This window comes from Mustela erminea, chromosome 19, assembly GCF_009829155.1.
Source record: "Mustela erminea isolate mMusErm1 chromosome 19, mMusErm1.Pri, whole genome shotgun sequence".
NCBI classification, from domain to species: Eukaryota; Metazoa; Chordata; class Mammalia; order Carnivora; family Mustelidae; genus Mustela; species Mustela erminea.
This window is the reverse complement of record NC_045632.1, coordinates 20,259,184-20,272,207: the sequence shown is the minus strand read 5'-3', so window position 1 is coordinate 20,272,207 and position 13,024 is coordinate 20,259,184. Positions and strand designations below refer to the sequence as shown.

Genomic DNA, 13,024 nt, shown 5'->3' with positions numbered 1-13,024 from the left:
CCTCTCCCCCATCCACTCTCTTCCCCTCCCGGGCACGGCGGCCCCGCGGGCTCCGGGAGGGACCAGTTCGTGGGCCCGGGAGCAGACCCGGCCGGAGGTGACGGGGCCCTGGCTCCAGCGCGGAGGACAGCTGGAGGCGCCGACGGGCCGGGGCGGCCGCGCGGAGCTGTCCAGCACCCAGGCGGGGCGCGCGCCCCCGGCCCGCCCCGCCGCCTCCCCCGCCCGGCCAGCGCCACTGCGGCTCGGCGGGCGCGTCACGTGGCTGGCGCGGCGCGGCCTCCTGGCTCCCGGCGGGCGCGAGGACCCACAGACCCACGGACGCACCAGCGACGGCACCCGGCCTCGTGGGCCGGGGGGCGCCGGGGCCGGGCGGGCTGCGCGCCGCGGGGCATGGGCGCGCCGGGGGCCCCCGGGCACAGGCCGGCGGCGGCGAGGCGCCGGGGGCGCGGGGGCAGCGGCGGGCGGGGGTCCTCCCTGGCGGCCGCCGCTGAGCCCCCGCGGGGCCCGTGACGCCGCGGCCGATGTGGCCCCGCGCGCGCTGCGGGCCTGCACCGCCGCCTCACAAAGACGCCGCCGGAGCCGCCGCCCGCACCCGGCCGGCGGCCGCCGCGGGAGCCCGAGCCGGAGCCCGAGCCCGAGCCGGAGCCGCAGCCGCTGCCGCAGCCGGGGAGGCAGGAGGCGGCGCCCGCAGGCGGCCGGCCCCGGCATGGAGAAGCGGGCGGCCGCGGGGCCGGAGGGGGCGCCGGGCGCCCGGGCTCAGCTTGCCGTCGTCTGTCTGGGTGAGTGGGCCGCGCAGGCCGGGCGGGTCCGGCCCCCGCCTCCGAGCTCCGCGCCGCGGCCGGGACGGCCCCCGGCCTGCCCCTCTCTGCTCCCCCCGGCTCGGGTCGGGGCTTCCCGGAGCGGGCCCTGCGCGAGAGGGCGGCCCCCCGCGCCCCCCCCGGCCTGCCGCGCTCTCCCGCCTGGGAGGCGACTCCGGCAGCCTAACCCCGGCTCCCGCCCGGCTCGGAACAGTGCGTGGAGCCCGGGGCAGCGGGACGCGGGACGGCCGGGCGGTGCGGGCGGCGAGGCGGTGCGGGCGGCCGGGGCGGGCAGGCGGTGGCTTTCCGCCGGGCCTGGCGGGGTTGGGGCCTCCGGAGCTGCGGACAAAGGCGAGGCGGGCGGGTCTGCGGCCGGCTGTCCCCTGAAGAAGGAACTGTTTCCTGTGGGGACTTGGGGTGGGGGCGGGTGCCAGCGGGAGCCACGGTCAGGATGCCGGGGCCGGAGGCTGCTGCGAGAGTGACTCCTGTCTTCCCTTTGTGTCTCTTAGACCCAGCGGGGCAGGCCTGTTCAGCCCAGTGGAGTGTGTTTGGGGAGGGCGCTGGGACCTGTCCAGGCCTGGCATCTGGGTGGGAGGGATGCCTGGCATCTGGGTGGGAGGGATGCCTGCCCTGTCCAGGAGTTTTTCTGTCGACCTTTCCAGGGCCCTGTTTGGGGGAGAGGGGAAGAAAGGAGTTAAATCCTCAACCCACATGGCTCCTTTATTTACCATGATGAAAGAGGGAGGCCATTAGCGAGCTTGGGGTCATTAGGGGACACCCTACTGTGACACTAGTGAAGATTCTGTAAGCCCAATAGGTTTGCTTGAAGCAACTGAAAGGACACAGTGAAAAAGCAACCTGCCCGTTTTTAGCTACACCCTCTTCTTGGGTGCAGAATCAGGGAGCTCTGAGTCCTGTGAAAGGCCCCTTGGTTCAGGTGTGGAAAAGTCTAGTGATGGATGGGACCCCCCACCCCCAGTGAAGTGCCCACTGCCAGTCTGTTAGTGGTCATGTGCTCTGGCTCTGAGCTGCTGGATGCTGGGCTTCCCAGGTGAGCAGGGCAGGAGGACAGGCCCGTTGGCTTTCCAGATGTGGCCCCGGGCTCTGCCTAGCAGAGCCTGGGGTTTTCAGAGAGGGCATCTGCCCCTGCATCTCCATCAGGTGGGGGCTGACCCTGCAGAGATGCTCTCTTGGCATCCTTGGCGTCCTTGATGTTGGGGGAAGGGGGCACCCTGAACCCTGGGAAGTCGAGTTTGCCTGTATCCTTGTCCTGGTCCTGTAAACCGCTGCAGGAAAGCCATAGATGAAAGCAAAGGACAAAAGCACATGGAGGTGGATACTTGAGGGGGTGGGTGGCACGGAAGTTCTCTGCCCCTCTTCTCAAGGTCAGCAAGGCATAGTGAGGGGGACCTTGACTCCTGCTATTTGTGTATCCCTATAAAATGGGGGTAATCAGAAGTGCTTCCTCCCTCCCTGGCTTGCCGGTTGACCAGATGGCTGGCAAGGCCCCTCAGAGGGATTCCTCCCAGAGGTCAGGGCCGCCTTGAAGGCAGAGCCCTTACCCAGGCTGAACCAGGGTGGCCCACACATGAGTTTCCAAGCTGGAGAGGGGAGATAGAAACACACCCTTTCCCACACAAGTCAGAATCGGCAGCCACGGAGGGCAGCAGGAGTAGTCTGCTGGAGCCAGGCTTGTGCCTTGGCTCTCTTTGGGAGAGGGTGGGGTCCCAAGACCCTCGACGGTCCTCCCCTCTGCCCACTGCAGCAGGACCGGGTGGGAGTGGAAGCCTCTGGCAGCACTTTGAGCCCGGCCCTGTGAGATGAAGAGAGGCAGCCCAGAGTTTGGCTTTGCCCATCTAGGGCTGCTGTTGGCCCACAGCAGGTGTCTGGGCCCCAAGCGCCACTGCCCCCCACCACTGACACCTCCTTATGTCTCCCACAGTAAACATCGTTCTCACCGGGCGACTCAGCAGCGCAGTTCCTGCCTTAGGTGAGTCAGATGCTTCTCCTTCTTCCCTGCCCTTCTGGTTTTAGTGACCGGCCCTTCCACCCCTGCAGTCAGCTGGCCCCTTCCAACCTCAACACTTGTGCATTTTTCCTGCATCATGAAGGAGTCATTTGGCCTTGGGCAAGTTTACATCTCCCTGAGTCTCAGTTTCCTCTTCTGTAGAATGGGTGCAATAATGGGACCGACCTCAAAGCCTGGTTATTAGGGTCAAATGGGCACACAAAGCAAGGTGTTCAGCATGGCCATGACACATGGTGGCTTAATGGCACTAGCAAACTGTCACGGGTCTAGCGTAATTGACACATTGTGCTTCCTGTAGGCTGTGGGGTGCCCCGAGGCCACGAGGCACCATGAGATGCTGGCCTGTTTTAAAGTTATACCTGGAACTCAGCTTATCAAGGTATGGCCGAGCAATGACACAGAGAAGCCAATGCCATTGACAGAAGAATTTGATTTTTATGTGTCTTGAGAGGAGAGAACGCCAGGTTAGGCAGATGCAGGAGTCGGGGGAAGGCCCAGGCCAGAGCCTTTCTTGGAGTTTCCGTGGGAAAGGCAAGGCAGGGCTGGGGAAACAGCTCAGGACTGGCTAGTTTGAAGAATTCTGGCTGGCTTGAGGCTACAGGGGTGGTCTCCTGTTGCCTGGTACCTGGCTCTGGGATCACCTAGGACAGGTGAAACACCAGCTTGGTATGCAAATTAGGAAAGAAGGTGGCTCAGCCTGGGTTCAGCTGGTCTATCTGAGTAAGATCAGTCCCCAGGCAAGCTGGTGTGCCGGACAGAGATTCACACTTTGGCTGGTGTTTGGGCCCTGGGGTTAGTGGTGGCCCACAGGATCTAAGAAACACGGGCCAAACTCCACCCGTTCCCACTGCCTGTCACAGTGGGTCCAACCATCCGTAGACCATCTTTGCATTTGGGCCCTGTGCCAGGCGCCTCGAAGACTGTTAGGAATGGGATGGGCGACTGAGCCCATCCAAGGGGGTTTGCTCTTTGCTGAGGGGACTGCCATGGGGAAGCCCTGGCCTTGTGGACCTTGGGGCCACCAGGAGACGTCTGAAAAGGGCCTTAGGGAGCTGGGGAGAATGTGCAGTCTCTGGTGTGGGAGGCCTGCGACTTGTTTGCTGGTGCCGCCTGGTGGGCTGGAGGCACCCGGGCTTTCTCATTCCACTCAGGACCTTGCAGCCAACAGCCTCTGTGGCTGGCTCAGGGAGACGGATCTCTGTGGGCCGTGGTCTCTGGGATGGGGAGGCCCGGGGCCCACAGAAGCTGCTTTTGCAGGCCCATCTCTCACTTTCAGCTCCTCGGGCTCCCTCTTGATTTCCCCTGCGCCTCAGCTCCTGCTCCCAGCAGTCTGGCCTCCTCTGCTGACGCAGCTGGCCCAGGGCCCGGACTTGCTCAGCGCCAAGACAGCCTCAGCGCCACCTGGTGTCCTGGCCCCCGCAGTGAACTGCCCAGTCTCCCTGTCCCAATTTCCAGGAGGAGATGGACTGGGGTCAGGGGTCTGTGGCCTTGGTAGAGAGTGGGAGGGTAGGGACCTGGCAGGGTTGGGGGGGTGGTCAGGTCTTACAGATGTGAGCCCCAGGAAAGCCCTCCTGCTGGGGTGGGAGGTGGCCACGTGGCCTTGAGATGTCTACCATGTGCCTGTGCCCCGGGTTTAGAAAGTGATGTTCTAGGGATAAGCTTTGCTCATAGAGTCAGGGAGAGAAAGACAGGGAAAGAAAGATAGCATTCAGGTCTGCACGTTCGGTAGGTCTTAGCCAGCACTGGTGTTATTCTTAGCAGGGCCCACGTTGCCCAACATTTGGGACCGCCATTCATGCCGGCATGCCCATGCCATGCATGGCATCGCCGAGGCCTCAGCTGCGTGCACGGCCTGCATGGCCACGGGCAGTGGTCAGGGGCCCTAGCTCTCCCAGAGTTTGGCTCCGTGCCTCTAGCATTGCTCAGAGCAGTGGACACCAGCTGCTGGCTGCCCGAGCTGCTCGCTCAGACACTCCCGAGGGCCCCGGGTGGACCGCCTGGAGATCTCACCAGGTCTGCCTCCCAGCGCCGGTCCTGCCCCAGGTGCGCTGGGTTGGGGGCTCCCAGCTCCCGGCTGTGTAGTTACGGCAGGCAGGTTGTCTAGAGCATGGATTGCCTCCGGAAAGCGGATCTGCAGGTTGTGCTCCGTCAGGACTTGCTCATGCTGCCTCGGGAGTATTTCCTGACTCTCGGGACCACGAAAGAAGGGTGCTTGCTGGTCTGAAAGTGCTTGGTCATCCCTTCCCCCTTGAGCAGCCCACCTAGACCTGAGGGCTGAGTCGTCTTCTGCTGGAGTAACACAGGTCACTGGCAGTTAGAGCCCCCAAACACCCCCAAATCCTGTCCTACAAACACACAGCCCTCCCAGCATCCTTCACTGCCCAGCCAGCATCCCACACCCCGTCAGAGCCGCACCTCCGCAGGGCAGACCCCCACTGCCCCTGGCACATGAGTGTCTGCCTGGAGACTGCCCCTTTTCTCGAATTTCCCAACCAGAAAAGCAGCAGCACCCACGAACTCCGTTTTACTGCTGGGATAAGCTGAGGCCTGGGGTGGAACAGCGTGCTTGGCTTGTGGGTCCTGGGGGTACACTCGTGATGCCTTTCCCTCACCTGTGCCTGGATTCTGGGCTGGGAGCGAGGCTGCCATCATGGAGGGTGAGCTGGGGACCGCCTCCAGGCTCAAGGCCAAGCGGGTGTCCAGTCAGGAGGCCCTGACCAGAGCTCCCAGCGCCCCACAGGGACTCTGTTCTTTCTTCTGCTGCACGTGCACTCCACGTGGTCCAGGCTGATGACTGCAGAAATCATGATCTCTTGCTGTCTCCTATGTGTGAATTTCTGGGACAGCCCTGGGGGTGACTCAGGAGGAGGCTGTTTCGAGGGTCATGTTGTCAGGGGCTTTGCTGAGAGGCAGAGCTGGGCTGGCAGCTTCTGGTCATCTGCTCCTGACGTGACTGCTGGTCCAAGAGACCTGGAAAGTAGGACCAAACAAAAGTCTAGAAGCCTGTTCTGGTTGGGGCAGGTGATGCCCATAGGCTTCGTGGGTGAGGAAACTGGCCTTTCTCTTTGTGCCTGAGGAAGGCTTCCCAGCCAGGGTACGGGTGACGAGGTCCTGCTTTGCCCCTGGGCCCTGTCCTAGGGGCTGAGAGGACAGGGCAGCAAAGGGTGCTTCCTGCCTTGGCTGATCGAGTCTCCTGACTTCGGGCTTACCGTGTGGATTTGATGTGGGGGGAAGAGGCACCCTGGCTGTGCCAGGTTCCCCCTGCCCATGAACCTCTTGCCCAGCACCATCTAAGAGGAGAAGCCTCTTCTGGCTTTTGTAACCTCACACCTCCCAGGTCCCCAGGCAGCACCCAGGGTCTCTGTGAGGTCCACAAAGCCGATGGCCTCACGTGTCAGAGGGAAGGGGCCCTAGTCCTTCTCCTCCTGTGTGCTCTTACTGCTCCTGTTTGATGGGGGAGAGATCTGTGGGTCGGGGAGGCCGGCCCTCCAGACCACGGGTGAGTGCCAAGCGGGAAGTCTGGCCGGTGCCTTGCTGATCAGGGACTCTCGGAGCTCTGGTGGCAACCCACCGGTGGCCAGCCTTGTTTTAGGGTCAAGTATGGGTGTTTTCTCTTCTAGTCTTTCAATGCTTTCATGAGCTGTTGGCGGGGGCTTCTGCTTCCCTGTTAGTCACAGTGTTGGATCACCTGGACTTCCATCGTCACCATCCTCCTAAGAGGACAGGAGGCAGCTGAGGATTTCTCCTCCCCAGGCTCCTTTCTGCAGCCATGCCAGCTGGGGTCCCAAAGAGTCTTGTTGAGAGCCAACAGAGAGACTCCAGTTTGCAGGGCAACAGTGGAAGGGGCCAGGCAGTGGGACAGTGAAGATGTGGTGTCACCGGCCTCAGTTTCTCCATCTGTATAATGAACCCTGCCTTTACCACAGGCTTTTGTGGAGATCAGACGAGATGGTGTGGTGAAGGGCTGTAGGGGCTGGAAGGGTCAGGTGTGGTCAAGTGCAGAGGCCTTGCCTTGTCCTGGGAATGCCAGGGCATACCAGCATAGGCTCTGGAGTCTTCTGGCTGGGCTGGCTCCCCAGGCAGCAGAGGCATGAGTAATGAAGTGGGTAAAGTGAGGCCCGCAGGGCTGGGCTTGGTGGCATTCCTCGATCGCGCTGGCTGGGATGCTAGCCTGCGTGGGTCGCTGATGCAGCAGATGGTCCACACTTCATAAATGCACTGGTTCAAGGCCAGTAGTGAGAGGCTGATCCTACCAGGGGACCGCGGGTGCTCCTGACTCTGTCACTTACTGCTGTGTGGCCATGCGCAGGCCCTTACCCTCGCTGAGCCTGTTTCCTTGTCTGGTTATAACATCGACGTCCAGTGGCTTCCCACTGATGTGTGTCCAGCCCCAACTGGACATTAGCTCTGTGCAGGCCTGACTTATGATCTTCAGTCCCCCCGGAGGTCAGCTCTTCCTGCAGCCTCCATGGAGCGGGGCTTTTGATTCTCTTACTCAGCATGCCTCGCACTTGTTCTGCCGCTTAGTAGGTACTCAGTCAATCTGTGCTGGGGGAGCAAAGCCCCTCCCCTCCCAGGGCTGAGGCCTGGGTTTGTCCCAGTGGGGGCAGGCAGGGAACCACAGCAGACTGCTCACGCAGGCCCACCGAGCTGAGGCCAGGAGGCTGCATTTTGGAGGGGCCAAGGGGGCTGGGGGATAGGACCTACCCTCCAGTGCACAGGTTGGGGCTTGGGCCCAAGGCTACCTTGAGCCCTTGTGGGTCCTCAGCCCCCCATACACACTTCCATGAAGTCTTACGTTTGGTCTCACCCTGGCCATGGCCACCCTTGTGTGGCCCTTGTCTTGATCCCACTCCGGGGAAGACCTGCGCTGGAGCCACGGCAGGGCTCGAGGGCACCCCCACCTCACTTCCTACCCAGAGGGGAGGCCAGCACTTCCCAGCCTCTTGTCCCCACAGCCGCCTGCAGTGGGAAGCTGGAGCAGCACACGGAGCGGCGCGGCGTCATCTACAGCCCGGCCTGGCCCCTCAACTATCCCCCGGGCACCAACTGCAGCTGGTACATCCAGGGTGACCGCGGGGACATGATCACCATCAGGTGAGGGGGCCTAGGGCATCAGGAGGGAGCTCCATGGGCTGGCACATGCTGAGGAAGTGTGGGTGTGAGAGCATGCGCACGTGTTTAATGGTGCCCGTGCATGAGCGCGTGTCTGAGCAGGTGCAGAGGGCAGGTGTGTGTGTACGTACAGGTGCATGTGTGCGTCTGCGCGTGCACGTGTGTGAGCATGTGTGCCCAACTCCCCCGGTGTCTGTGAGCCCCCATAGTGGGCCACCTCTCCTGCTGGACCTCAGCTGTATGAGCCTCTCTGAGGGGCCATGGGGCCATTCATCCTCTCAGCCTGGCCAGGGAGACGAGCCACGGGGACTGGGGTATGGCCCAGCTGGCTCTCAGGTGGTGGAAGTGTTTTCTTCGTCCTGCAGGGGGCTTGAGGCCAGGCTGGCATGGAGCCCAGAGCAGAGTTTCCCCAGGGGCCTCGGGGCAGTCTGGGCAGCAGAGGGAGCCAGGCGAGGGCCCAGAGCTCCAGCTGCAGGGACATGCAGAGGGGGGCTTGGGATCAGGTGGCAAGATCCAGATTGCAGAGTCTGGAACCCTGGCCTGGGACAGCTGTGGGGTATCTTGTCAGGGTGCCGAAGCCCAGAGGACCCGGGTGCTCCCTGGCTCCAAAGCACAGGGGCATGATGGGTGCCGACAGGGACTATCTTGGTCTCTGTGCCTGTTTCCCTGTGGCCCCAGGGCCATGGCTCCCAAGCACTCTCCCTTCAAAGATTCCACCCTTACTGGCCACTTGTAGAGTTCTCCCTGGTCCTGTAGCCTCCTTGCCCCCAAGCCTGGGCTGGGGGACCCTGCCCCGGTGTTTCTCCCCAGGTGACAAGCTGTCACCCAGCTGCAGGCTAGGCTAGCCCTGTGAGCATCTACTCCTTCATTGCATAGACCTGTGAGTGTGTGCTGGGTCTAGCCCTGCAGAGCCAGCATGGGAGGGATCTGGACCCTTCGAGGGAGCATGTCTGGGGAAGGCATTGCCCCTGATGGGGCTTCTGACGCCCCCTCCACTTTGGCTTCGGAGTGGGCTCTGAGTATGCTGGTGGAGGACGGAGAGGGACGAGGTGAGGCCTTCACAGAGCTGCAGCGGGGCTGTCCACAGCTGTGCCAGTGCTTCTTGGAGCCACCTGGGTTGGCGGCAGGGATCCCACTGAGAGGCCCAGAGTGTGGGCCACCCTTGATGTGAGCTCAGGGCAGCAGGCTCCTTGCCTGCCCGCCCACCCCAGCGGTCCTCATTCTCCGTGGCCCTGCAGCTTCCGCAACTTTGACGTGGAGGAGTCCCACCAGTGCTCCCTGGACTGGCTCATGCTGGGCCCAGCGGCCCCACCCCGCCAGGAGGCCTTCCGACTCTGCGGCTCTGCCATCCCACCTGCCTTCATCTCCGCCCGGGACCACGTCTGGATCTTCTTCCACTCTGACGCCTCCAGCTCCGGCCAGGCCCAGGGCTTCCGTCTGTCGTACATCCGAGGTGATGCTGGCAGCAGGGCAGGGCAGGGCACCATGGGTGCATGGACTCCCAAGGTCCCCACAGCACCCTCTCCTGGCTCACTCCCTGCTGGGTCTCCCCCAGAAGCCCCATTCATTGGGGGACTGGGCCTCAGGGTGCCTTGAAGCCCCTGGAGCTCATGGACCCCACTTCACAGACTTGGCTAGAGCGGGTGGCTCACCCCTCACCCTTGGCTCAAGTCAGGGAGGAGCCACCCTGGCGTTTGAGGGGTCTCCGCCCCTCGAGTGGGCATGGAGAGGCCCTGCAGAGGCCGGGCTGGGACAGGGGAGGCACCTGCCTGCTGCTGGCCCAGGTCCCCGCTGGAGGGAGGCTCTGTTCTCCCCTGACCATCCACTGCGCCCGCTCTTCACCCCACAGGGAAGCTGGGCCAGGCGTCCTGCCAGGCCGACGAGTTCCGCTGTGACAACGGCAAGTGCCTGCCGGGCCCGTGGCAGTGCAACACGGTGGACGAGTGTGGGGATGGCTCAGACGAGGGCAACTGCTCGGCACCCGCCTCTGAGCCGCCGGGCAGCCTGTGCCCCGGGGGCACCTTCCCCTGCAGCGGGGCGCGCTCCACGCGCTGCCTGCCAGCGGAGCGGCGCTGCGACGGCACGCAGGACTGCGGCGACGGCTCCGACGAGGCCGGCTGCCCCGACCTGGCGTGCGGCCGGCGCCTGGGCAGCTTCTATGGCTCCTTCGCCTCCCCCGACCTGTTCGGCGCGGCTCGCGGGCCGTCGGACCTGCACTGCACTTGGCTGGTGGACACGCAGGACCCGCGGCGCGTGCTGCTGCAGCTGGAGCTGCGGCTGGGCTACGACGACTACGTGCAGGTGTACGAGGGGCTGGGCGAGCGCGGCGACCGCCTGCTGCAGACGCTGTCCTACCGCAGCAACCACCGGCCCGTGAGCCTCGAGGCCGCGCAAGGCCGCCTCACGGTGGCCTACCACGCGCGCGCCCGCAGCGCGGGCCACGGCTTCAATGCCACCTACCAGGTGAAGGGCTACTGCCTCCCGTGGGAGCAGCCGTGCGGGGGCGGCGGCGAGGGCGCCGCGGGCGACGCGGGCGAGCAGGGCTGCTTCTCCGAGCCTCAGCGCTGCGACGGCTGGTGGCACTGCGCCAGCGGCCGCGACGAGCAGGGCTGCCCCGCGTGCCCGCCGGACCAGTACCCCTGCGAGGGCGGCAGCGGCCTGTGCTACACGCCCGCCGACCGCTGCAACAACCAGAAGAGCTGCCCGGACGGCGCCGACGAGAAGAACTGCTTCTCCTGCCAGCCCGGCACCTTCCACTGCGGCACCAACCTGTGCATTTTCGAGACTTGGCGCTGCGACGGCCAGGAGGACTGCCAGGACGGCAGCGACGAACACGGCTGCCTGGCGGCCGTGCCCCGCAAGGTCATCACCGCGGCGCTCATCGGCAGCCTGGTGTGCGGCCTGCTGCTGGTCATCGCGCTGGGCTGCGCCTTCAAGCTCTACTCGCTGCGCACGCAGGAGTACAGGTGGGCGGGCGCCGGCTGCGCGGTCCGTGGGTGGGGCTTCCCCGGGGGATCGCGGGGTGGGGCTGGAGGGCGGGGCGGTGGTGCCTGCGGGGAGGTGGGCGGGGTGCGGCTGGCCAGCCCCGTGATGCAGCCCTCCTGCCCTCTGCTGCCGTCAGGGCCTTCGAGACCCAGATGACGCGCCTGGAGGCTGAGTTTGTGCGGAGGGAGGCTCCCCCGTCCTATGGGCAGCTCATCGCCCAGGGCCTCATTCCGCCCGTGGAGGACTTCCCGGTCTACAGTGCATCCCAGGTGAGTGCCTGAGGGTGAGAGCCCTGAGACTCAGGCTCCCACTTGGACCCCTGAGAACGGCTAGAAGGGGAGACCACAGGACCAGGTCGGACACCGCATGGCCCAAGGGTCAAGGGAGGGGGGAGAGAGTGCCATGGCCAGGTTGGGGAGAACGAGTTGGTCTTCTGGAAGGCACTGACCTCTGCCCTGTCCGCCATCCACCCTGCCCTCCAGGCCTCGGTGCTACAGAACCTTCGCACAGCCATGCGGCGACAGATGCGCAGGCATGCCTCCCGCCGAGGGCCCTCCCGCCGCCGCCTTGGCCGCCTCTGGAACAGGCTCTTTCACCGACCACGGGCGCCGCGGGGACAGATCCCACTGCTGACGGCCGCGCGCACCTCACAGACGGTGCTGGGTGATGGGCTCCTCCAGCCTGCATCAGGGACCACCCCGGACCCCCCAGCACCCCTCACGGACACAGGCAGCCCCGTGGCGGCTGGGGATGGGCCCCCCGGTGCCCCAGGCCACGGGCCAGAAGTGGGATCCGCTGTGCCACCCTCCTCGGGCCTGCGGGACCCGGAGTGCAGGCTGGTGGACAAGGACAGAAAAGCCAGCAGGGACCCTTTGGTGGACAGCCCGGCCCCTGGGAACATGCTTCGGGACCCCTGCTCGGCCCAGGACCCTCACTCCCCGGCCCCCACTGCCAGCAGCGCCCTAGGCCCCCACCCACCAGAGCCACTGGATGTCTGCAGGAGTCCCCCACCGCCCTGCTCCCCAACGTTGGAGGCCAGTGACGATGAGGCCCTGCTGGTCTGCTGACCGCTGGACTTGCTGGTGACCGCCACAGCCCCGCTTTGTAACCAGGGAATACACAGTCGTTTCTACCCGGCCTCCGCGTCCTTCTTTCCTGCAGGGAGGCTGCCTGGAAGCCCAGCCGCCTGCTCGCTGCATCAGCAGCCCCGGACCTGGTGGGCATGGTGGGCGGGGCTCACGGGGCTGGAGCAAGGCGGGTAGGGTCAGGAGCCCTGGGGCAGGCCTCCTGGGGTCTCCCTCTCCCTCTTTCTCCTCCATTCTGGGAATCTATTTCCCGGGAGCAGGAGGGCTAGGGCAGGGATCTCTGGAGAGTTTTCTGTGGCTTCTCACTCCATTCACCCTCCAGGGTGCCAGAGCTGTGCCAGACCAAACAAGGACCGTGGGTGTAAAGGACTAGTTGGGGGAGGGTCCCCGGCTGGTGCTCAGCCCTCCTTCCATCCCCCCAGCCAGCCCAGGAGAGAGGCAAAGAGGCTTCTCTCCCCGTCCTCATGCCTGTGGGGTCAGCGTGGGCCTGGCCAGGCAGGATCCCTTTGCCCTCTGTCCTGTGGCTGAAGGTTTAATTTTGAGGGCAGGAGGGCATGGCTGGGAATGTGAGCATTCCCAGGGTAGAGGAAGCCCACGGTCCCTTGCAGGCCCCGAACCCCCCCACCCCGACCCGGGAAAGGCTGCTGGATGCTTTCTCGCGGGACAGCGGCTGAGCAGCAACTGACTGTGGCCACTTCCATCCCATCTTGTCTCAGACTCTCAGTTTCTCCCTGTAAACCAGAGCAAGACCACGGGCTCCCAAGTCCTTATACTCCATGGAGATTTATGGAAAAAAACAAGAACAAAAGACAGTTCCCACAGAAAAACCCGAACCCTCCTGGGTGGCTGACCCTTGGGCTGGCCCTGTGGGTCCTGGAGAGGTGTCTCCCAATCCTGGCGTTCCTTTGGGGCGGGGCTGGCTCCAGACCCCATGAGGGAGAGATGAAGTGTCTGGCTCAGGAGGCGGAGCCCCCAAACACCAAAGGCCTCCTCCAGAGCCTGCTGGGGCCCCG

At 64.4% G+C, this 13,024-nt stretch overlaps 1 protein-coding gene across 1 annotated transcript; it reads left to right on the top strand.

The window, feature by feature from the left end:
- The first annotated feature begins 584 nt into the window (after positions 1-584).
- LRP3 (LDL receptor related protein 3) lies at positions 585-12,800 on the top strand. Its single transcript, XM_032325129.1, has 7 exons — positions 585-779; positions 2,740-2,787; positions 7,785-7,923; positions 9,180-9,394; positions 9,791-10,907; positions 11,063-11,195; positions 11,409-12,800. The coding sequence occupies exons 1-7, from the start codon at positions 707-709 to the stop codon at positions 11,991-11,993; spliced, it is 2,310 nt and encodes a 769-aa protein (XP_032181020.1). The 5' UTR covers positions 585-706; the 3' UTR covers positions 11,994-12,800.
- Positions 12,801-13,024: the final 224 nt, after the last annotated feature.